At 42.7% G+C, this 25,645-nt stretch overlaps 1 protein-coding gene across 5 annotated transcripts in view; it reads left to right on the plus strand.

Annotated features, from left to right (window-relative positions):
* The window catches only part of CILK1 (ciliogenesis associated kinase 1), a 166,084-nt gene that overhangs the window by 85,627 nt on the left and 54,812 nt on the right, over nt 1-25,645 (plus strand). For 4 of the 5 annotated variants that reach the window (XM_068281365.1, XM_068281366.1, XM_068281369.1 and 1 more), the window contains exons 11-13: nt 162-307; nt 1,645-1,746; nt 1,930-2,043. In XM_068281365.1, coding sequence (XP_068137466.1) covers nt 162-307; nt 1,645-1,746; nt 1,930-2,043 — 362 coding nt within the window. The remainder of the gene's footprint in view (nt 1-161; nt 308-1,644; nt 1,747-1,929; nt 2,044-25,645) is intronic. The other variant, XM_068281367.1, reaches the window with a different exon arrangement.

The raw sequence follows: 25,645 nt of genomic DNA on the forward strand, positions 1-25,645 counted from the left end.
ACCCCTTCTGCCCCCCCCCCCCCCCCAAACTGCTCTACTTCCATTGTAACAGTGTAGCAAGGATGTGCAACCTATTTTAAATAGTTTTGTGTTAAGTACAAAAATGAAAATTGAAATGACTATTGTCATTGTTTTTTCCAAATGTTTTGGTCACCCTAAAGCAGCTTTGAAAGCATATTGGACCTGAAGCGAGAAGAAAGTGACTTGCCAAGACCTGTTCATTCCTCATTCTCTAGACAGGACACTACAGCATCCAGAAGAGCATCTGCTAGACAGCATTATCTCAAGCATGCCAGGTATTTACCAGGTTAGTGCATTAGTCAATTGCTCTTTTTCTTAACTATTATTTCAGGTTCTTACAACAAATTACTTTCTGATGTATTATAAGACAACTGTAATGAGTTGTTGCATTATATATATATATATATATATATATATATATATATATATATATATATATATATATATATATATATATATATATATATATATATTTCATTCCTTATCTTTCTTAAGCTACATGAGCACCCTAGATTTTTCTCAGCCAAAACTATAGTTTGTGATTAGATTTCTGGCTGAGATAGATGGTGTGGAGGTGCCCCCTGATGTTGCTGCTCATTAGTCACCCATACTGTTAGATCTCTATGTACCAATGGCTGCTTTTGACCTATTAAAGATGACCCAGATTATAGTCACTCAGCCAGTGCCCACATTGCCATATTGTCCACCTCATATGACCATAATGGAGCTGAACATGAGAGATGGCAAACCCCCATCAGCAGAGTGAAGGCAAGCCCCAACAGTTTAAAGAGAACCAGAGATGTAGAAAAAAAAAATGTTATACATACCTGGGGCTTCCTCCAGCCCCATAAGCCTGGATCGCTCCCACGCCGCCGTCCTCCGCTGCCTCTATCCGCCGGCACCGGGTCCCGTACTCCCGGCCAGTCGAGCCAGTCGAGGCAAGCGCACGGCGTCACTGCCGGCGGACGCGGCCAATTGTCCGCATCACAGGGGCTCCCTCCATATACGTATGCATGCGCCTCCATACTGCGCAGGCGCATGCGTACGGATATAGAGGGAGCCCCTGTGATGCGGAAAATTGGCCGCATCCGCCGGAAGTGACGGGACCCGGTACGGGCGATAGAGGCAGCAGAGGACGGCGGCGTGGGAGCGATCCAGGCTTATGTGGCTGGAGGAAGCCCCAGGTATGTATAGTAGCTTTTCCTATTTTTTAGTTTGCTCTGTCTCTGGTTCCCTTTAAACAATATCACTTGGCATTTCCCAGGAGCACAATAATGGCAATGCTATAATCCCCCAACCACTAAGTGTAGGTAGGCATATGTGTTCCCAGCATTAGGTATTCCCCCTCCAGAATAGGTAGCCAGATGTGTCCCCAGTATTAGGTAGCTCCGTCTCCAGTACAGATAGGCAGTACCTCTGCCTCGGCCCGCCCCTGAATCTGGGCACTGTAAATGGGACACAGAAATGATGGGAGAGGCACCATGAAAGAGTGTTAATTAGAGTATTATTAGAATTAATAATACTGTTATGTTATGCTCCTTAGTGCATTTATGCTTTTATACATGTTCCTTAATGCATTTGTGGCTTTACATAGTAACACATCTTTTTGGTATGTTTCTTTAGGAATCAAAATTAATACTGGACAGAATTTAAATACAGATGCAATTAATACCCGTGACCCCTGGCCAAATATAAACCAGCCAAAACCACTTGGTTTGCCAACAGGTAAATGTTTTTAGTGTTGTATTTATAGTAAAAAAAAATGAATACAAATTCTATTAAAAAAATCAAAACTCTTCAACAACACATTTTGCCCTAGAACAAACTTCTGCAATTTTTTATTTTTTATTAATATACATTGTTTAAATATAGGCATAGTTTAATATTAAGACTATTTGACCCTTTTAGGATTCTCTGCATGTAATGGACCTTCTAGTGGTTATGTTTCATCTTTCTACAAGCAAGAAATGGGTTCAGTAGATCCAAAGGCACGTCTAGCACCGCTCACAGACCCATTGCCCAGTAAGTCTTTCTGCAGATTGTAAGGAGGATATATATTGCATGAAATTATTTATCTACGTGTTTAATTGCTTCTAAACTGTGAGCACAATATCCACAGCACTGTGATTTACCAAAATCGATGCCTGGTCTTCCACATGTCCCCCCCCCCCATATGTTGCCCAGCCAATTACTAGGGGTGAGAAAGCTCCCGCTGGTTTCAGATGCAGAGCTTTACGGAAATGGCATATGACAGAAGCAACGACAGTATCAGGTGGCATAGGGCTGGTTAACCATCAGGGTATTGTGTAGCACATGCATTATAACAGGCACGTGTTGCTATGCACACTGTGAACATTAAAACATGCATGATATTTCATAGCCCAGTCATTTTCTATGGTGGGGCACATTATCCAGCAGTGCCATATAGACTGTATGTTAGGGTAAGGCATTCTGTTACAATGCAGAGATGAGAATATGGCCAATGAGTTGCAGAAGCAGTGTGCTTGCATGCATGAATGCAATACACTTGGTGTGAGTGAGGTCTTAGTGATGCCTCACCTTATGGCAACCTCCAGTTTGTAATAATTTCTTTGCGATCACTTCAGGGTTTCTTTAAGAACATTTTGGCAACATTTAAATTCTAACATGTGCAGGAATATTACATGCCCTGCAAATGAGAGATGTCACTTTAAGATATAAAAGGTTTGTGAAGCTTGAGTGTATGTATGTATATGTGTGTGCGTGTGCGTGTGTGCGTGTGTGTGTGTGTGTATATATATGTGTATATATATATATATATATATATATATATATATATATATATATATATATATACAGTGGCTTGCAAAAGTATTCGGTCCCCTTGAAGTTTTCCACATTTTGTCACATTACTGCCACAAACATGAATCCATTTTATTGGAATTCCACCTGAAAGACCAATACAAAGTGGTGTACACGTGAGAAGTGGAACGAAAATCATACATCATTTCAAACATTTTTTACAAATAAATAACTGCAAAGTGGGGTGTGTGTAATTATTCAGCCCCCTGAGTCAATACTTTGTAGAACCACCTTTTGCTGCAATTACAGCTTCCAGTCTTTTAGGGTATGTCTCTACCAGCTTTGCACATCTAGAGACTGAAATCCTTGCCCATTCTTCTTTGCAAAACAGCTCCAGCTCAGTCAGATTAGATGGACAGCGTTTGTGAACAGCAGTTTTCAGATCTTGCCACAGATTCTCGATTGGATTTAGATCTGGACTTTGACTGGGCCATTCTAACACATGGATATGTTTTGTTTTAAACCATTCCATTGTTGCCCTGGCTTTATATTTAGGGTCGTTGTCCTGCTGGAAGGTGAACCTCCGCCCCAGTCTCAAGTCTTTTGCAGACTCCAAGAGATTTTCTTCCAAGATTGCCCTGCATTTGGCTCCATCTTCCCATCAACTCTGACCAGCTTCCCTGTCCCTGCTGAAGAGAAGCACCCCCAGAGCATGATGCTGCCACCACCATATTTGACAGTGGGGATGGTGTGTTCAGAGTGATGTGCAGTGTTAGTTTTCCGCCACACATAGCATTTTGCATTTTGGCCAAAATGTTCCATTTTGGTCTCATCTGACCAGAGCACCTTTTTCCACGTTTCCTGTGTCCCCCACATGGCTTGTGGCAAACTGCAAATGGAACTTCTTATGCTTTTCTGTTAACAATGGCTTTCTTCTTGCCACTCTTCCATAAAGGCCAACTTTGTGCAGTGCATGACTAATAGTTGTCCTGTGGACAGATTCCCCCACCTGAGCTGTAGATCTCTGCAGCTCATCCAGAGTCACCATGGGCCTCTTGATTGCATTTCTGATCAGCGCTCTCCTTGTTTGGCCTGTGAGTTTAGGTGGACGGCCTTATCTTGGTAGGTTTACAGTTGTGCCATACTCCTTCCATTTCTGAATGATCACTTGAACAGTGCTCCGTGGGATGTTCAAAGCTTTTGAAATCTTTTTGTAGCCTAAGCTTGCTTTAAATTTCTCAATAACTTTATCCCTGACCTGTCTGGTGTGTTCTTTGGACTTCATGGTGTTGTTGCTCCCAATATTCTCTTAGACAACCTCTGAGGCCGTCACAAAGCAGCTGTATTTGTACTGACATTAGATTACACACAGGTGCACTCTATTTAGTCATTAGCACTCATCAGGCAATGTCTATGGGCAACTGACTGCACTCAGACCAAAGGGGGCTGAATAATTACGCACGCCCCACTTTGCAGTTATTGATTTGTAAAAAATGTTTGGAATCATGTATGATTTTCGTTCCACTTCTCACGTGTACACCACTTTGTATTGGTCTTTCACGTGGAATTCCAATAAAATTGATTCATGTTTGTGGCAGTAATATGACAAAATGTGGAAAACTTCAAGGGGGCCGAATACTTTTGCAAGCCACTGTATATACACACACACTAGTGACCTAATCCCATTTGAAAATGGGCTCTAGGTCTGCCACCGCCGCGCTCACACCCGCCGCCGCGCCCGCACGCCCGCCTCCTGGCCCGTCCTGCATCCTGTCCCAATGGCTGTGTCAGTGCAGTAGCGCAAAAAGCACTGACACAGGGACATGGGACGCAGGGACACTTGTATTTTATATATGTGTGTATATATATATATATATATATATATATATATATATATATATATATATATATATATATATATATATACAGTGGAGGAAATAATTATTTGACCCCTCAGTGATTTTGTAAGTTTGTCCAATGACAAAGAAATGAAAAGTCTCAGAACAGTATCATTTCAATGGTAGGTTTATTTTAACAGTGGCAAATAGCACATCAAAAGGAAAATCGAAAAAATAACCTTAAATAAAAGATAGCAACTGATTTGCATTTCATTGAGTGAAATAAGTATTTGAACCCTCTATCAATAAAAGACTTAATACTTAGTGGAAAAACCCTTGTTTGCAAGCACAGAGGTCAAACGTTTCTTGTAATTGATGACCAAGTTTGCACACATTTTAGGAGGAATGTTGGTCCACTCCTCTTTGCAGATCATCTCTAAATCCCTAAGGTTTCGAGGCTGTCTCTGTGCAACTCTGAGCTTGAGCTCCCTCCATAGGTTTTCTATTGGATTAAGGTCCGGAGACTGACTAGGCCACTCCATGACCTTAATGTGCATCTTCTTGAGCCACTCCTTTGTTGCCTTTGCTGTATGTTTTGGGTCATTGTCGTGCTGGAACACCCATCCACGACCCATTTTCAGTTTCCTGGCAGAGGGAAGGAGGTTGTCGTTCAGGATTTCACGATACATGGCTCCGTCCATTTTCCCGTTAATGCGATTAAGTTGTCCTGTGCCCTTAGCAGAAAAACACCCCCAAAGCAAAATGTTTCCACCCCCATGCTTGATGGTGGGGACGGTGTTTTGGGGGTCATAGGCAGCATTTTTCTTCCTCCAAACACAGCGAGTTGAGTTAATGCCAAAGAGCTCTATTTTGGTCTCATCAGACCACAGCACCTTCTCCCAGTCACTCACAGAATCATTCAGGTGTTCATTGGCAAACTTCAGACGGGCCTGCACATGTGCCTTCTTGAGCAGGGGGACCTTGCGAGCCCTGCAGGATTTTAATCCATTGCGGTGTAATGTGTTTCCAATAGTTTTCTTGGTGACTGTGGTCCCTGCTAATTTGAGGTCATTCACTAACTCCTCCCGTGTAGTTCTAGGATGCTTTTTCACCTTTCTCAGAACCATTGACACCCCACGAGGTGAGATCTTGCGTGGAGCCCCAGAGCGAGGACGATTGATGGTCATTTTGTGCTCCTTCCATTTTCGAACAATCGCACCAACAGTTGTCACCTTCTCTCCCAGCTTCTTGCTAATGGTTTTGTAGCCCATTCCAGCCTTGTGCAGGTCTACAATTTTGTCTGACATCCTTGGACAGCTCTTTGGTCTTTCCCATGTTGGAGAGTTTGGAGTCTGCTTGATTGATTGATTCTGTGGACAGGTGTCTTTTATACAGGTGACTAGTTAAGACAGGTGTCCTTAATGAGGGTGACTAATTGAGTAGAAGTGTCTAACCACTCTGTGGGAGCCAGAACTCTTAATGGTTGGTAGGGGTTCAAAAACTTATTTCACTCAATGAAATGCAAATCAGTTGCTATCTTTTATTTAAGGTTATTTTTTCGATTTTCCTTTTGATGTGCTATCTGCCACTGTTGAAATAAACCTACCATTGAAATGATACTGTTCTGAGACTTTTCATTTCTTTGTCATTGGACAAACTTACAAAATCACTGAGGGGTCAAATAATTATTTCCTCCACTGTATATATATAACAATTCACAGGGTTATGCAAACTTAAAGGGAACCTGAAGTAAGGTATATGGAGGTTGCCATATTTACTTCCTTTTAAACAATACCAGTTGCCTGGCGATCCTCTGCCTCTAATACTTTTAGCCATAGCCCATGAACAAGCATGCGGGAGAGCAACTGACAGGATTAGCTGCATGCATGTTTCTTGTGTGATTCAGACACTACTACAGCCAGATAGATCAGCAGGGCTGCCAGGCAACAGGCATTGTGTAAGAGGAAATAAATATGGCAGCCTCCATATACATCTCACTTCAGGTTCCCTTTAAAGTGTACCTGAGCCTGACCTCAGGTAACAAAAGACATACAAGAGAGAAGCCTCTGGATCCTACATAGGCTTCCCATGCCATCCCCCACTCCCCATCGCAGAGCACGGATCCCCCCCCCCCCCTCCTCGGAAATTACAAAGGCTTTGCTCCTCTTCAAGCACAAGAGCGGCCATAGTGGGTGCTTGTACAATACATGAATGCAGCACAGCCGTGCTCCTGCCAGAAGAGGGTCACAGCCCGGGTATGCAGGATGGTCCCAGGACAAGGAAAGGGTAACTAAATAAACTTAGAACTTGCCTTTTTATTTTTTTTAGGCCTTAAACATCTTCACTGTAAGAGCAGAGTCTTCAGACCTGGGACATCAAAAAGGCATAAGCTGGCACATCCATAAAGTTCTTTTGTTTCATACAGTGTTTAAAAAGCCAACGTTTTGGAGCCACGTAGGGCCCCTGTATCGAGGCACAAGTTTCTCTAGGCAAAGACCTGTCCATTGCTAAATGATTAACTGCATATAGGGCTTGATTCACAAAAGAGTGCTAACTTTTAGCACGGCCGTTTTCGCGCGAATTTTCGCATTGCGCGCGATCGTGAATTTTCGCGCAAAACGATAACGTTTTCGTGCGCAAATGCGAATTTCCACACGAAAATAATATCGATTTCGTGCGAAAATTCGCGTTAGCGCGTGAAAACATTGTTTTGCGTGAAAATTCGTGATCGCGCGCAATGCGAAAATTTGTGCGAAAACGGCCGTGCTAACAGTTAGCACTCTTTTGTGAATCAAGCCCATAGTCTCATCGGGAGGTAGAGCTCCTCTTAACACTCACACTATCTGCATGATGTGTATACGAGTGGCTGCAGCAGCCTAGAGCAACTAGTGCCTTGATAAAGGGGCCTTACATGGCTCCGAAGTGTTGGCTTTTTAAACATTGCTAGTAACAATAAAGAACTTTATGAATGTGCCAGCAATATGCCATTTTAATGATCTAAAACAAGGGGCATCATCCCCTTTTTTCAGCTGTGGCACTCCTGACATTCACCAAGGTTGAATCCTATTGTGAGTGTGAGACCAAAACAAAAACATAGATGATTTCCTCAGACTTGGGTACTGATAAACAGACCTTGTTGTTCATTGTGGAGGTAGCCTCACTGCAAGACCAGGGCTGATGCACTGGGAAGGGACCGCTTTTGCAGCAGTCACAGCCGCGACCGGGCCCATGCACCTGGAGGGCCTGCTTGTCCTCCCCACTCCCTCTTGAAGTTGGTTTGTGGGCTCCTTGCCGCATTGACCACAGCGTAACTCCAACAAAAGAAAGATGGCTGGGTCTCCACCTGGACTTGAGCAAAATGCTGTATTTATTGCACCATAGTTACAAAACCAACACCGCGTAACTCCACCCACTGATGTAACTCCACCCCACCTGTCTCTGAATAGGTGCAAAGTGCTGATTTGAAGGAGGGGGGGTTGATTCAAAAGCTCCAGTGTGCATTCAGTGCGAAAGGACTTTAAAGAGAACCTGCACTGAAAATAAAAAGTCAAAACAACCATACACAGGTCATACTTACCTCCAGTGTAGTCTACTCCTCAATCTCTTTCTCTTCTCCTGCGTCCCATTTGTTCACTGTGATGGATGGAATTCTCCGTCCTCCATTTTAAAAATGTCCATTACCCCATAACAGCTTCTTGGTCAGCACACTGTTAAACTGTAATCTCACCCGCTTGAGCCACAGGGAAACATAGACATTACCTTGCACATTCAGTTGTAACTGACAGCAGCTGATATATAACTGACAGCAACTGGTATATTTCAGTTCTGACAAAATATTGTCAGAACTGGAAGGGATCACTGTAAAAAGAAAATGGTGAGCTTCTGAGAGGAACTGACAGTGAGGTTAGTATGTATTATTCATTTGCAGCTACGTCATGTGTTTATTTTAAATCATTTTACTCACTTCAGGTTCCTTTTAACTGCAACAGATGCGAGTGGTGTGTGTATACAGAGGGCTGCAACAGATGTGAGTAGTGTGTGTATACAGAGGGCTGCAACAGATGTGAGTAGTGTGTGTGTGTATACAGAGGGCTGCAACAGATGTGAGTAGTGTGTGTATACAGAGGGCTGCAACAGATGTGAGTAGTGTGTGTGTACAGAGGGCTGCAACAGATGTGAGTAGTGTGTGTATACAGAGGGCTCTGCAACAGATGTGATTAGTGTGTGTATACAGAGGGCTGCAACAGATGTGAGTAGTGTGTGTATACAGAGGGCTGCAACAGATGTGAGTAGTGTGTGTATACAGAGGGCTCTGCAACAGATGTGATTAGTGTGTGTATACAGAGGGCTGCAACAGATGTGAGTAGTGTGTGTACACAGAGGGCTGCAACAGATGTGAGTAGTGTGTGTATACAGAGGGCTGAGTAGTGTGTGTATACAGAGGGCTGCAACAGATGTGAGTAGTGTGTGTATACAGAGGGCTGCAACAGATGTGAGTAGTGTGTGTATACCGAGGGCTGCAACAGATGTAAGTAGTGTGTGTATACAGAGGGCTGCAACAGATGTGAGTAGTGTGTGTATACAGAGGGCTGCAACAGATGTGAGTAGTGTGTGTATACAGAGGGCTGCAGCAGATGTGAGTAGTGTGTGTATACAGAGGGCTGCAGCAGATGTGAGTAGTGTGTGTACACAGAGGGCTCTGCAACAGATGTGAGTAGTGTGTGTATACAGAGGGCTGCAGCAGATGTGAGTAGTGTGTGTATACAGAGGGCTGCAGCAGATGTGAGTAGTGTGTGTATACAGAGGGCTCTGCAACAGATGTGATTAGTGTGTGTATACAGAGGGCTGCAGCAGATGTGAGTAGTGTGTGTATACAGAGGGCTGCAGCAGATGTGAGTAGTGTGTGTACACAGAGGGCTCTGCAACAAATGTGAGTAGTGTGTGTATACAGAGGGCTCTGCAACAGATGTGATTAGTGTGTGTATACAGAGGGCTGCAACAGATGTGAGTAGTGTGTGTATACAGAGGGCTGCAACAGATGTGAGTAGTGTGTGTGTATACAGAGGGCTGCAACAGATGTGAGTAGTGTGTGTATACAGAGGGCTCTGCAACAGATGTGAGTAGTGTGTATATACAGAGGGCTGCAACAGATGTGAGTAGTGTGTGTGTGTATACAGAGGGCTCAAGTACAAATTCCACTCCGGAGCCCCGAGGTCTGTAGCTATGCTACTGTGCTGATGCTTCCATTAGAGCAAACTGGGCAATTGCTTAGACCCTAAAAACAATAATATTGAGGCCAGGGATGCTCATCCGGATCCGGGTACCCGGGGAAACCCGGGTACCCGACCATTTTTACGCTATCCGGGTCGGATCCAGATACCTGGGCCAATATCTGGATAGCTCTATGCGGGTATCTGGCCGCATAATCCGGATACCTGCGGATATCCGACGGATATCCGGATCTGGGTACTGTAACAAGGGAGATGATGTCATTGAGCCAATCAGGGGCTCCCAGCCAATCAGAGGGCTCCCAGCAGAAGCCCTAGCAACCAATCACAGAGGGAAACTCTGGCCAGCCCCACCTGACCTCATTGAGCCAATCAGAGGCCTCCCAGCCTAAGCCCTGGCACCCAATCACAGAAGGGAACCCTGGCCAGCCCCCCTGTGTAATAAGGAGGGCTGGCATGATGAGACAGATCGTCCTTGCTTGTGTGGCTGGCTGGCTGGTCACTGACAGACTTGCTCCAGTGCTGTTGGCTTAGCAAGTGCTGCCTGTATACAGTGATAAACCTAAAGCTTTGAGTGCTAAACACCTTCACTACACTATTGTTCTATTGTGTTTTTTTTTAGCTAGCTAGTGTAATTGTTTGATTTCAGTCACTCAGTTAAGGTAGCCATACACTGGTCGATTTGCCATCAGATTCGACCAACAGATAGATCCCTCTCTGATCGAATCTGATCAGAGAGGGATCGTATGGCTACCTTTACTGCAAACAGATTGTGAACCGATTTCAGCCTGAAACTGTTCACAATCTGTTGTGGTGGTGGTGGTGCTGCTGCTGCCGCCGCTCAATCCCCCCCCCCCCCCCCGCCCGCATACATTACCTGCTCCGCCGGCGCGACTCCAGTCCCCAGGTCTCCGCTACTCCGTCTCCGCTCTGGTCTCCAGGTCCGGCGGAGCAGGTAATGTATTGCCGCTCTATTGCGTCGGTCGTCGGGCACTCGAACGCCGCTAACGACGCACTCCCTACCCGCGGGCGATGGACGGTAATTTTCCGCACGAAGCGGTCGGCGGGATCGGACAAAATGGATCGAAATTCGGCGTGTAGCGCGAACGATTGGCAGCAGATTCGATCCCAGTGATCGAATCTGCTGTCGAAACGGCGGCAAATCAGGCCAGTGTATGGCCAGCTTTAGGTCCTATCTGTGTCTGTGTGTGCTGTGCAGGCCAGCAGGACAGTATAGGTTAGGGAATAGGATTACTGTGTTATTGTATTGTATTATATAGTTAGTACTGCAGTTAGTTGTTAGAGAGTAGTACTGTGTTAGCTTACTACAGATTACTGCAGTGCTACTGTGCTGAGCATTGTCAGTGTGACAGTTCATTAAAGTAAAAGTACCCCACATCATCTGGTGACATCATCACGTATAAGTTGTCTGCTCGCACCGGGGGAGGGGCAGCAAGGGCAAGAGGACAGGGAGCAACATTACGGCCACCCTCAGAAGGTCTGCCGTGTCAGTGTCGACCCCAGCCGGCAGTCAGCGAGCTTTTTGCTCCAGGCGCCACAATTGAACTCAGGGCTGTTAGCCGCAAGAAGTTTGAGGAGGATGTTCTGGGTTTTGAGGAGGGGGGGTGTCGGGCGTTTTGTCAATGTTTGTATAAATCGTTAAAAATAAATATAAAATCAAAATGTAAAGCTCCTGAAAAAAATGGGAGGAGCTAACAATACAAACACACGCCTAACTATATGAGTTCGTTTTTCGAGGTTTTACAGTACTGGTTTAAACATGTAAATAAACGTAGACCAATTTGTAAAAATATCAATTTAATATCAAATAAATATTACAATATCAAAACAATATAAAATTGCACTTTTGATTTAAAACAAGACTCGTAAGGTTATTCTTATGATGAGCAATGAGCTGGATAATACAACTTTAGTAAAACATCAAAATGTTATTATACTCGTTCAATAACAAAAAGGCTTAAACCATTTAGCAGTCAACTCAAATACAGTACAGAGCTATGACTCATCAAATATGGCCGCCGGCCATGTTACCACAGAATTTGTGGAGTCAAAATGGCTGAATTGATCGAAAACAAAATGGTGGCTACTAAAAACAAGATGGCGGCTATCGAAAACAAAATGGTGGCTATCAAAAACAAAATGGCTGCTATTAAAATCAAAATGGCGCTATCAAAATCAAAATGGCGCTATCAAAAATCAAAATTGCGCAGTCAAAATCAAAAATGCGCTATCCAAAAATAAAATGGCTGATGTCAGCTATACCATTCACTATGACAAATTTAGGATGACTCAGTGGATATAACGACTGGGCGTTGCCCCACAATTGATATGCAATCAACTATAAATGACAGGAATTTTACTTCTGTCTACACTTTAACCTCCGCTGGCCTGTGTTACTACACAGAGCGAGCGGGTAACATATATATAATTTTGGAATGAAATATCTTATTGAGTCATCCTAAACCTTGCTAGGTGTGGCTTGCACATGCTGCGGCAAAATACCAAAATATAAATGTTTAGAGGAGGTAGCTTGAAATGTCTAGCTTTTATCCAAAACTGAGTTAAACAGCCAGTTATCAATGAACATATGGTAAAACCTATGGGAGTGGTTTCCAATTTGCAATTTTGGAAAAGCTCCCCCCTTTCGGATAGTTATTTAAACTATCAAACAATGAAATTCAATCAATACATCATATGTTCAGATATTCTGCGCTGTAATAAGCCATCTAACTAAAAGAAAACAGGACTGGATTCAAGTATAGTCACCAAGATGGCCTCTGGGGCGTGTTCCTTTAGGCGTGGCTGCTTGCGATCATTCAGATGGCATGGATCCCTTATGTTCTGGTCTGCTCAGATCTGCCTTTCTCAATGATCAATGTATCTAAATTAACTAGAATCACCATACATTAAAAAGTCTTTGTCTTCTGTAACCTTAGGGGAAGGAAAGTATTAGGTTTATTTCTATTTGATCATGTACAGTTCAGTTTATTGGGAAAAACGATATTCCGCCATATGGAAATCTCGACACATCCCCCTTTTTTCCAGAATGTTTCACAAAGTGTGAACTTTCTGGAAAGAACAACAAGGATTATTAAACGTTTTTCGTTTGCTTCATTCTCGTGGGAATGCGTTGCGAAAAAAACTTTTAAAGCTTCGTATTGTAATCCAAGTATGAAAGGGAAAAATGGACTTTAAAACATTGTCTTCATCACATTGAAGTTCAGGTTTCACACTTGGCAAATGATACTCCAGCTGTAAACAAACAGGTTTCCTCTTGCTGCAAAGGTAGCAAACAGCAACTGTAACAGCGATGAACTGCTTTGGCCTTTGGTTCATACAAAAGGATTTTCCGGATCTGCTTCAAGATTTGAACAACTCACTCCTGTGAGTAACTGGTGTGCAACAGGTATCAGACTTGCATCTCCATCAAATGGACCTCGGATACATCAGCTCGTCATTTAACGACACATCGCGGGTTTAGGCTCATCTGGACCCTCTAGGATAGGAACATCTATCTGGTCATGATGAACTCCGCCGTATCCGGTAACATCACGGATGCTGAATCTGGCACCACTCTTGGCTCGGCACTCTTCCCCAAGATTAGGACTGCGTAAAGGTTGGCAACCATCAGGTGGGGCATCTTTGCGCCGGATTGGAATCTTTGTGTCTAGTAGATATTAAATATATCATTAGGTATACCTGTCAGGACAAAAATAATTTGTTAGGACACATTTCAAGATTGCTCAATTCTCCGCAACTGTGAGCTAGGGTGACATATACGCAACTGATTAATATGTACCCATTTTTCAACAAAGTCATCCCCCTTAGGGATCTTAACCTTATACACTACAGGAGACAATTTATCAGTGATTGGATATGGGCCCTTCCATGAAGGGAGGAACTTCTTTTCCTTTACCTGGTCTCTGGCAAAATTATACAGATAAACTTTATCGTCCATCTGATACTCCTTTTGTGTAGTTTTGAGGTCATAGTACGTTTTCGTACTGACAGCGGCTTTTTCGATGTTTCTTTGAGCAAATGCAAAGGCATGCTGGAGGTGCTTACGTAAGTTCTCCACGTATTGATGTGCAGTAGTTGCATTCATCAAGTTGTGATCTGAGGTTTTGTAAAGCAGATGCTGGGGTAACACCATCTTTCTACCTGTGAGCATCTCAAATGGAGAAAGTTTGGTTGCTGCGCTTGGAGTAGCTCTAATAGCCATGAGAACTAGTGGCAGCTTGACATCCCAGTCTTTACCTGATTCGCTAACAAATTTTTTCAGGATATTTACGATAGATTGATTGTAACGCTCCACTCCACCACTAGAGGCTGGTCGGTAAGCTATGTGTAGCTTCCGTTTTACCCCTAGGATTTCCCACATTTTGGTCAGTACTTCACTGGTGAAGTGACTTCCGCGATCGGATTCGATACGCTGGGGAAGACCAAATCGGGAAAATACGTGGTTAATAAGCAGTGATGCGCATACACTAGAACTGCATGTTTTACTCGGTAGACATTCTACCCATTTAGTAAATAAACATGTTACAGTCAACATGTATCGATTTCCCTTTGAGGATGTTGTTACTGGACCAATAAAATCGATCTGGATGTCTGACCATGGCATGGCTATGCCTCTTTTCATCAGCGGTGCCCTGTGAGTGGGACCTTGCGGCTGGAATTGAGGACATATCAAGCACCCTTGGCAATATGTCCTGACATCCTGCAACATGTGTGGCCAGTAAGCGTAGTCTCTCAATAACTCATACGTTATTTTCTCTCCTCGATGACCAGCTGTCGGGGCATCATGAGCATGTTGCAACATCAAACCCCGATATGCTGCGGGTACTACCCATTGCGTAATACCATTTTTCGAGGTTCGTATTAGCAAGCCATCTTGTAATGAAAATTGTGACCCACCTTTCATCAGAATACGTAATTCTTCGTTGTCATTGCAGTCTTCCACGGTGATGGGATAATCCTGTGGACTTTCAATATGTTTATAAAACAAACCAATAATAGGATCCCCCTTTTGGCTTGCAATGAGACCCTCACTAGGAGAATCTTGACTCCACATTGCCACACTGGGTTGAGACTCCTTTTGGGCCTGCCCCCTAGTGGTGACATTTACTTCGATAGTTCCCATGAGGTCATTGATATCGAAGATTTCACCATCAATGGCTGCTTTCTTAGCGAGGGGATCTGCTAAATCGTTCCCATCTTTATCAGCGCCAGGGTGTTTCGAATGACCCCTTACCTTTTTCCAATAAATGGTAAGACCGTGGGTATCAACAAGTTCATCAATTTTACAGAACAATTTACCATGTTTGACTGGCTTTTTGTTACTCCTTGTCATACTAGTTCTTTTCCAGCTGGGAAAATATTCCACAAAACTGTTCCGAACATACTCAGAATCTGTTATCAAAACAAACTTCCTAAGGTCGTGTTCGATAGCCATTTGTATAGCTTTATACACGGCAGCAAGTTCTGCGACCTGGCTACTTTTGGGACCAATTTTGTATCCCGCAGATATCTCTGGAAATATGTTATTCCATACGATACCGATACCTGCAACCAGCATCTTTTCATCTCCTTCTGTGTGAAAAGAACAGCCATCAACATATGCACATGGTAGTGATTTGCAATATTCCTCTTCATGGGATTTATATGGAGATAAAGATTGCTCTTCCAGAAAATCGTTTTCTGGTGGCTCATCTTTATGTTCCACATGGGTGCAATCATGGAGTTCAGCTAATCCTTGAGCAACTGGGTTTTTAGTATCCTGTTTATATTTGATTTCCAGTGGCCATCCCATTAGGGACATTGTCCATGCAGTTATCCTGCTGTTTGACAGGTTCCCTTCTTTTATTTGATCACTTTGTAAATATTGTAGTGATTGGTGTGCAGTTTCCACAATGATCTTTTCACCTTGAATAAAACTTCTGAAATATTGCAAAGCCCACACAGTTGCTAATAATGCCTTCTCGCAATTATTAAATTTGATTTCAACTGGTGATAGTGATTTACTGGCATAAGCAATTATTTTATTCAGTCTTTCTTGCTTTTGGAAAAGAACTGCACTTACACTCTTGTCGGTAAAACCTGTTTCAACATAGAAGGGTTTACCACCTTCTGGATAAGCAAGGCATGGGGCCTGTATGAGTTTTGTTTTAAGCTCAGATACAGCTTGTTCATGGCACTCATTCCATTCCCATTGTACTCCTTTCTTTAGCAGCTGCAATAGCGGCTTTGTAATCTCAGCATAGTTATCTATGAACTTGCGAGAATAATTCATCATCCCCAGGAATGATCTCAGTTCCTTGAGATTTGTAGGGGACTTCGTATTTTTTATTGCTTCCACTTTCTTTTTCTGTGGATTAATTCCTTCTGCAGTAACCTCATGTCCTAGGAAATTTACCTTAGATCGGCACCATTGAGCTTTCTGTAAGGAAAGTTTAACACCTGCTTCTCTTAGTTGATTTAATACATATCTCAACTCTGAAATATGTTCCTCAAAGATTGTACTTTTGATAAGGATATCATCGACATAAGTTAAGGTACCTCGTTCTGCTGCATCAGGCATTGCTTTGTGCATAAACACAGCAAATTCGTGGCCTGCGTTGATGTACCCGAAAGGCGTACGGGTCCACGCAAATTGTCTGTTACCGAAGGTAAACGCCAGTTTGTATTGATCCCTTTCATCCACTTTAATTGTCCAATATCCTTGTGCGCAGTCAAGGGCTGTGAATATTTTAGATCCCTGGATTTGCGCCAAGCATTGGTCAATGTATGGTACGGGCCAACCAGACATGTAGACACGTTTGTTTAGTTGTCTCAAGTCTGAGCATAGACGGAACTGACCATTCGGTTTAAGAACTCCGAGTACTGGATGATTGAAGGAGCTGTGTACTGGTCGGATAATACCTTTCTTTTCCAGGTTCTTAACAATTTCCGATAATGACTCATAAGCTGCTAGCGGAAGTCGATATTGTTTGATAAATACAGGGGGTGCATCTGGATCAGTCAGGATTCTCGTAACATGCAGGTTAGTTTCCCCACAGTCATAAGAGTCCTTGGCAAACATCTCCTGGAAATCCCAGAATAGTTGCCTTATCTGCTGTCGTTCTGATTCATTAGAACATCCATCAGCTATAGAGAGCTGTTCTTCCACCCGTTCCTGAAATTCTCAGGGAAAATCTCAGGTTGACCTACCTCATAAGCTTCCTCAAGCCTATTAGTTAAGTCATTTGGGGTGTAACATGCTTGATCCTTACCCTGCTGGAGTGATTGATATTCACTTTCATTGATCTCATGGTTAAAAATCAATGATGTTTCCTCGACATGACATGTACCTTCCTCAGGACTGAAAGGATAAACAGAGTGTATGCTGAACAATCCTTCAGGTGTTGAGAAATATTGTTGGTCCACTATTTGTTCTTCTGTCAAATATTCATCAGGTATTAATCCAATGACTTCATTTTGGAATCCAAAAGTGTAATATTCTGAGTCAATGGCTAAGCCAATCATTGTATCCTCCTGTAACGTGATACTATGAGGGCTCATGTTTTGCGTGACCATGTATAATGGTTCCTGATGAATATTTATTAGGGGAATTGGTTTTACCTTCAACCCCAATTGTTGCATCCGATTGGATAAACAAATCAATGCATCTGCATTTCTCATCTTTTGACCCTTCTTTACTCGAATGGGTAAAAGAAATGATTTACAACCTTCAGGGATTTTTACTTTTTCAGCGACAGTGATATCCACTGCATATGGTATTCGCTGTCCCCATCTCAGTGCTTGTTCTCTATCCTGGAATTCCTCTGGGTTTCCGGATAATTTGGACCACAGAACATTATTGACCAGATCAACCTGTATGGCAAATCGATGAATAATATAGTTTCCTAAGTACATTTGGTACTGTGGTTCCTTTAACACACTGAAGACATGTTTTGCAGATTTGTTTCCTAGAGACACAGATAAGATGCATTTTGCAATCACATTATGACTCTGGTTATCGTTATCTAGATTGTGGATCCATTCCTGTGTGGAAATGAATTTGATTATCTGAGGGTCTGTAACCTGCTTCAGCAGTCCTAGGCTTATGTAGCTGGTCTCAGATTTGAGATCCAACTTGGCATATTTTACCCGAGCAATATTATTTACCTGCACGGGAACTAGCACATTATTATTGGTTTTCTTGATTTCAACCAATGCCTGTGTATGGCTGGTTATGCCTGCCACTTCCTGACTTCCCCCTTTAAGGGAAATAGTTAACACATCATCTTCCAGAATTATTTTATCAATTTTATCCTTTTGGATATTTATGATATGGAAAGATGTATCAATATTTTGTTCGGGTTCACCGTTTTTCAGGATAGTGACTTCTGGTACCTGACTGTTCCGGAAGTGGATTTCAACAGAGTTAGGCCTTTCCTCAATCGTATGGCAGCTACGTTGTGACTGTGTATTGCTGGAGCGCTCAAAATCAATGGGAGTATTGACTTGAGCCCATATTGCTTCATTTATGAAGTCAATTATGGAATTTAGTCGTTTGAGCAGATCAATTCCAATGATCAATCTATCATATGGAAGATCAACAATCAAAGTTGGATGTTTAATGATCTTTTTACCGATCTTATATGTCAGCCAGGATGTGCCTTTTACTTGTAAACTATTACCACCAACGCTTATTAGCGTACCGTCAAAGGTTTTTAATCTTGGCTTCCTTTGTGATGAATCCAAGATCTGCTGGTAATAGTTAAAAGAGAGAATAGTAACCTGGGAACCAGTATCCAGTAAACCTGGGATCGGTCCAAAACATCCATCTTGTAGATGGGTATCGATAAAATACCGGCCATCTACCTGTTCAAGATTGCAAAGAAAATTGGAATGTTTTTCCATTTGTTGCTTCAGAGAATGATTTCTCTGCAGTGTCAGGGTATTAGGAACTTGTTCCTCCTGATTCTGCCTGCAAGGCATTTGGGTTCCCATGGTTTCTACCAATGGGACAATCTGAACAGAGGGTACTTCACGCTCTGGCTCACATGACACAATATCACACATTTGTGGTGAAATATCAAGAACATTAGACTTCCCTTCCTCGACCTGGGGTAGGTCGGTACATTGCACATCATTTTCATTAATTGTATTTAGTACTGCCATATCCATTTCCGTACAGTGATCTATCTCGGTTTCCCTTAGTTGGCAGAGCTGGGCCCTGCCTCCCCAGCTAAAAAATCCTCATGCTGTCTTCCTGCAGATCCCTGAGCCAACTTACCCATCATGTCACTCAGCTTGTTCACTTGATCGACAAGCTGATCAAACCTATTAGGTCGGCGAGGATTCTGGTTCCGGGGATCATTTCTGTTCCCTGCGGGTGATCCACTCCTAGGTGAGTTAGGTGGTGATCTACCCCTAGGTGAATTAGGTGGGTTCTGTCTCCTTTCCCACTGCTGCCTGGGTCGGTTATCCCACCGTCTATATCTTTGTGGACGCCTGTACCCCTGGGGTTCTCTATAACCCTGGTAACCTCTGTACCCCTGGTTTCCTTGGTAACCCTGGTATCCTTGATACCTGCGATTGAACCGAGGATGGTAGTCCTGGTTTCCAGAGCCTGAGCTATCCCTATCTGACCCTTTATGATTTTGGGGCCTATTTTGATTTGGATTTTGTTGCTGTCTTTGGCCCTGCTGGATAGGTACTTTTGCAGGAGGTATTTTCTTCTTCTGGGATTCAAAGTTTAGGTCCGCTTTCACTTTGGTTTCATCTACTCTGCGTTCTGGGTACTTTTTGTTGTTTCTTCCACTTACATTGGAACTCCCACTGATATTGAACAGCAGGGTTGCTGAGGTAACCATTTTTTCTAGGGGGTTTCCGAAGTCTAATTCATTGGCCATGCTTAACTTTATTTGGGTAGGCAATGCATCATAATATGCCTGTTTAAAATCAAGAGACTCCCAATTAGGATTCCGATATGCTAAACTGTAGGAGTTTTTTAGCACGGAAAGGAATTCTCGGGGGCTCTGATCGGGTCGACAAGTAAGTCGATACACATCTCGTTTTGCTTCTGAGTTAGTGCGATACGGCCCAAACTCAAGCTTCACTTCGTGTGAAACTGCTTGCCATCTAATGATACCCCGCTCCTTAAATGAGGTGAAATAGTGGCGGTATCTGTCATCAAAAACCCATGGGAGAAATCTGATCCTGTCTGCTTCAGACAGATTTAAAGAGTCCATAGTGGATTCATACAACTCTAGGTGGGATGCTATTTGCGCTGAACCCTTTTTAGTGAACTTTGGCACAGCGGTGTTTAAGAATTTTATGATGCTGGCCGAGCTCTGTTTTTCTTGGGGGTACTGATTATTTCCCCTGTTTGAATCCCCTTTATACGTACCTTTCCCCCTTCTTGGGATAGGGCTGGATTCTCGCTTTCTCTCATCAGCCTCAACTTCATCTGAATCAATATCAGCAAGGGAGTCGTGACCTTTATGGGAATCATCATACCTAGGGGCCCTCATTTGCATATCTCTCTCTGGAGAGGAATCCAAATGTCGATCTTTAGGGACCCTTGTACTGTCATCTATCATGGTATTCATAGTTTTACATACCGCCTCCATACGATCCAACATGCCTTGCCATTTTGGGTCATATAGAGTGAGTACTGGCGAGCAAGGACTGGATATTCTGTCAGGTTCGGTTGCCTGTTTGATTTTGAAGTACTGCTGTTGTAGTTCTTCAAAATCCTGTTTAAGTCTGTGATGCGCTTCACGATTTCGTTCAGCGTCTTTTTCCAGACTTTTGATCGCTACTTCCCTGTCTGAAATATCAATCATTAATTGGTCTCTATCAGCCCTTATAATCTGAATACTTGATTCCATATCATGTAACTGAGAGGTCAACGATTGGACGTTTTCCTCTGTTTCTTGCAATTGAAATCCCAATTGTTCTATTTCTTGTTTCCTAGATTGTGAAAGGATATTTACTTCTAATAACCCATGTAACACAGGAGGTAGGGCACCTAACAACCTTTTCTTCAGATCGGACTCTGAAGTTATTGTGGTCATACATGATAGATAATGATCGAATGTACCTTTAGACTTAAATATACAATCAATTTCCTGTCTGATACATTTCCTCATTTTGGCTATCCAGTCATCTACTTCCTCATTATATTTTAGCTGTATAAATATGAAGTCAACAATCCTCCGGAATAACCGTTCCATCTGGAGTCCTGAATCACTATCTGCAGCACTCATGATCCAACAGCCAATGTAATAAAACCAGCTCAATAAAACGTCTTTACACTGTTTAAACCAGTAAGGGAAAGTAAACGAATCTCGCTGGGGCCTCCAATCTTATGTCGGGCGTTTTGTCAATGTTTGTATAAATCGTTAAAAATAAATATAAAATCAAAATGTAAAGCTCCTGGAAAAAATGGGAGGAGCTAACAATACAAACACACGCCTAACTATATGAGTTCGTTTTTCGAGGTTTTACAGTACTGGTTTAAACATGTAAATAAACGTAGACCAATTTGTAAAAATATCAATTTAATATCAAATAAATATTACAATATCAAAACAATATAAAATTGCACTTTTGATTTAAAACAAGACTCGTAAGGTTATTCTTATGATGAGCAATGAGCTGGATAATACAACTTTAGTAAAACATCAAAATGTTATTATACTCGTTCAATAACAAAAAGGCTTAAACCATTTAGCAGTCAACTCAAATACAGTACAGAGCTATGACTCATCAAATATGGCCGCCGGCCATGTTACCACAGAATTTGTGGAGTCAAAATGGCTGAATTGATCGAAAACAAAATGGTGGCTACTAAAAACAAGATGGCGGCTATCGAAAACAAAATGGTGGCTATCAAAAACAAAATGGCTGCTATTAAAATCAAAATGGCGCTATCAAAATCAAAATGGCGCTATCAAAAATCAAAATTGCGCAGTCAAAATCAAAAATGCGCTATCCAAAAATAAAATGGCTGATGTCAGCTATACCATTCACTATGACAAATTTAGGATGACTCAGTGGATATAACGACTGGGCGTTGCCCCACAATTGATATGCAATCAACTATAAATGACAGGAATTTTACTTCTGTCTACACTTTAACCTCCGCTGGCCTGTGTTACTACACAGAGCGAGCGGGTAACATATATATAATTTTGGAATGAAATATCTTATTGAGTCATCCTAAACCTTGCTAGGTGTGGCTTGCACATGCTGCGGCAAAATACCAAAATATAAATGTTTAGAGGAGGTAGCTTGAAATGTCTAGCTTTTATCCAAAACTGAGTTAAACAGCCAGTTATCAATGAACATATGGTAAAACCTATGGGAGTGGTTTCCAATTTGCAATTTTGGAAAAGCTCCCCCCTTTTGGATAGTTATTTAAACTATCAAACAATGAAATTCAATCAATACACCATATGTTCAGATATTCTGCGCTGTAATAAGCCATCTAACTAAAAGAAAACAGGACTGGATTCAAGTATAGTCACCAAGATGGCCTCTGGGGCGTGTTCCTTTAGGCGTGGCTGCTTGCGATCATTCAGATGGCATGGATCCCTTATGTTCTGGTCTGCTCAGATCTGCCTTTCTCAATGATCAATGTATCTAAATTAACTAGAATCACCATAAATTAAAAAGTCTTTGTCTTCTGTAACCTTAGGGGAAGGAAAGTATTAGGTTTATTTCTATTTGATCATGTACAGTTCAGTTTATTGGGGAAAACGATATTCCGCCATATGGAAATCTCGACAGGGGTATGATGTTGATGATGGGATGAAGGACCGTGACTACCATCCACAGGATGGGGTTGTCAGCTCTGACTCTGAGGAGGAGGATGCATCGGTGGTTTTGGCAAGGAGGATCAGCATTGCAGACCGTGGCTGTGGAATGCGGGACCCACCACATCCTTCTGCCGCTACCACCAGCCACAACACTCAACCCCCAACCCTTTTTAAAGCTATTTAAAGGGCACTTCCAGTTTTTCTATCCAGATACCCGAATAGGTCGGGTACCCGCGGCTAATTTGGTCGGATACCCGATTTCACTCGGGTATCCGCAAGGTCGGATCCAGATATCTGGGTACCCGGATCCGGGCGAGTATTAAAAAGTACTACCCGAGCAACCCTGATTGAGGCACGCTGGAGATAAAAATTGTGAACACTTTATTTTGTTTTATACTGTAATACAGATTGATTTAAAAAGATTAGAAAATCTCCTTTCTTATGTTGTCATCTATGCACATGCTTTGCACCAACATGCACACACTACATACACACTCTTCAGAGCGTTCTGGTGTCCGCTATAAAAAATGAATGAAAAAAGTGTGCACCAATAAAAAAATATTAAAAAAAAAAAGCCGCAAAAATCCACTTTTATAATCTTTTTAATCAATCTGTATTACAGTATAAAACAAAATAAAGTGTTCACAATTTTTATCTCCAGCGCTCCTCAATATTATTGTTTTTAGTACTCAGCTTTGGGTGGGTAGGGGGCAGTCCCACCTTTAGAGGTAGCAGCAGGACAGTTAGTAGCAGCGCCTATTAGCTCCCCTCACTATCTTGATAGCTTATACCAGTGGTTCCCAACCGGTGTGCTGCGTAATATGTCAGCGCCATATAAATACTTTAATAAATAAATGGTACAGACATTTGCAAGATATTCAGTATAACTTTAAATGCAGAATGCAGAGGTAATATATAGGTGGGTAGTACAAATACAGATCAAGAAAATGCTGTTTGCCTGAAACCTTGAAATATACAGCAAAGGCCAGGCTCCAGACTGGTTGGATGATTTTGCACTCCCACCACCAGGGCTGTATTTAGTGTTTGGGCTCCCCTAGGCACCACAAACCAATGACGCCCCCCCCCCCGGAGGCCAAAAATGGGTGTGGCCACAGAATGCAGTGTGCGTGTCCATAACATACAGTGGGTGTGACCAATTAACATTTCTTAGTAAGAGTGCCACCCAAAGTTGGTGGGGCCGTGTTTTCTCCCCGGATATGAGTAAAGTGACCCTAAAAAAGCAAGTAGGAAATGTCCGCCCCCCCCCCCCCCCTCCCCCAACAAAAAAAAACAAAACGCACATTAGCCAGTGTTCTCTCGCACAAAATAGTGGTAGGTATTACATTGTGAACTCCTCTGAGAGAAGTCAGTAACATGACTATGTATTCTGTAAAGTGCTGCAGAAGATGCCAGTGCTATATAAATACATAATAATAATAATAATAATAATATGGTAGGACATTAGATTATGGCAGGATTAGATTGTGACTGAGCTCCTCAGAGGACAGTCAGTGACATGACTACGTACTCTGTGAAATACTGCTGAAGATGGCAGTACAATATAGTACAGTAGTATGGCAGCATGGTGTCGTAGTGGTTAGCACTCTCGCCTTGCAGCACTGGGTTCCCGGTTCGAATCCCAGCCAGGTCAACATCTGCAAGGAGTTTGTATGTTCTTCCCGTGTCTGCGTGGGTTTCCTCCAGGCACTCCAGTTTCCTCCCACATCCCAATAACATACGATACAGATAAGTTAATTGGCTTCCCCCTAAAAATTGGCCCAAGACTACGATTTATACATACACATATGACTATGGTAGGGATCAGATTGTGAGCCCCTCTGAGGGACAGTTAGTGACAAGACAATAAATATTCTGTACAGCGCTGCGTAATATGTTGGCGCTATATAAATAAATAACAAGTACCGTAAAATAATCGCAACATTGGCAGCATTTCAGCAGAAAATAATCGCAACGTGGGCATCATTTCACCATAAAATAATCGCAACGTAGGCATCATTTCACCATAAAATAATCGTACAGTGGGCAGCATTTCAGCAGAAAATAATCACAATGTGTGCAGCATTTCAGCAGAAATTGATCGCAATGTGGGCATCATTTCACCATACAACAATCGCAATGTGTGCAGCATTTCAGCAGCAAATAATCGCAATGTGTGCAGCAATTCACCAGAAAATAAATCACACAGTGGGCAGCATAACACCATAAAATTATCGCAATGTGTGCAGCATTTCAGCAGAAATTAATCGCAATATGGGCATCATTTCACCATAAAATAATCGCAACGTGGGCAGCATTTCAGCAGAAAATAATAGGTATCCCCCAGTTTATGTAGTAGGTCTATAGGTGTCCCCCAGTTTAGGTAGTAGGTATATAGGTGTCCCCCCCAGTTAGGTAGTAGGTATATAGGTGTCCCCCCAGTTAGGTAGTTGGTATATAGGTGTCCCCAGTTAGGTAGTAGGTGTATAGGTGTCTCCAGTTAGGTAGTAGGTATATAGGTGTCCCCCAGTTAGGTAGTAGGTATATAGGTGTCCCCCCCAGTTAGGTAGTAGGTATATAGGTGTCCCCAGTTAGGTAGTAGGTATATAGGTGTCCCCAGTTAGGTAGTAGGTATATAGGTGTCCCCCAGTTAGGTAGTAGGCATATAGGTGCCCCCCCCCCCCAGTTAGGTAGTAGGTATATAGGTGTCTCCAGTTAGGTAGTAGGTATATAGGTGTCCCCCAGTTTAGGTAGTAGGTATATAGGTGTCCCCCAGTTTAGGTAATAGGTATATAGGTATCCCCCAGTTTGGGAAGTAGGTATATAGGTGTCCCCCAGTTAGGTAGTAGGCATATAGGTGTCCCGTCAGTTAGGTAGTAGGTCTATAGGTGTCCCCCCCCAGTTAGGTAGTAGGTCTATAGGTGTCCCCCCAGTTAGGTAGTAGGTA

This window comes from Hyperolius riggenbachi, chromosome 4, assembly GCF_040937935.1.
Source record: "Hyperolius riggenbachi isolate aHypRig1 chromosome 4, aHypRig1.pri, whole genome shotgun sequence".
In the NCBI taxonomy this organism is placed as follows: Eukaryota; Metazoa; Chordata; class Amphibia; order Anura; family Hyperoliidae; genus Hyperolius; species Hyperolius riggenbachi.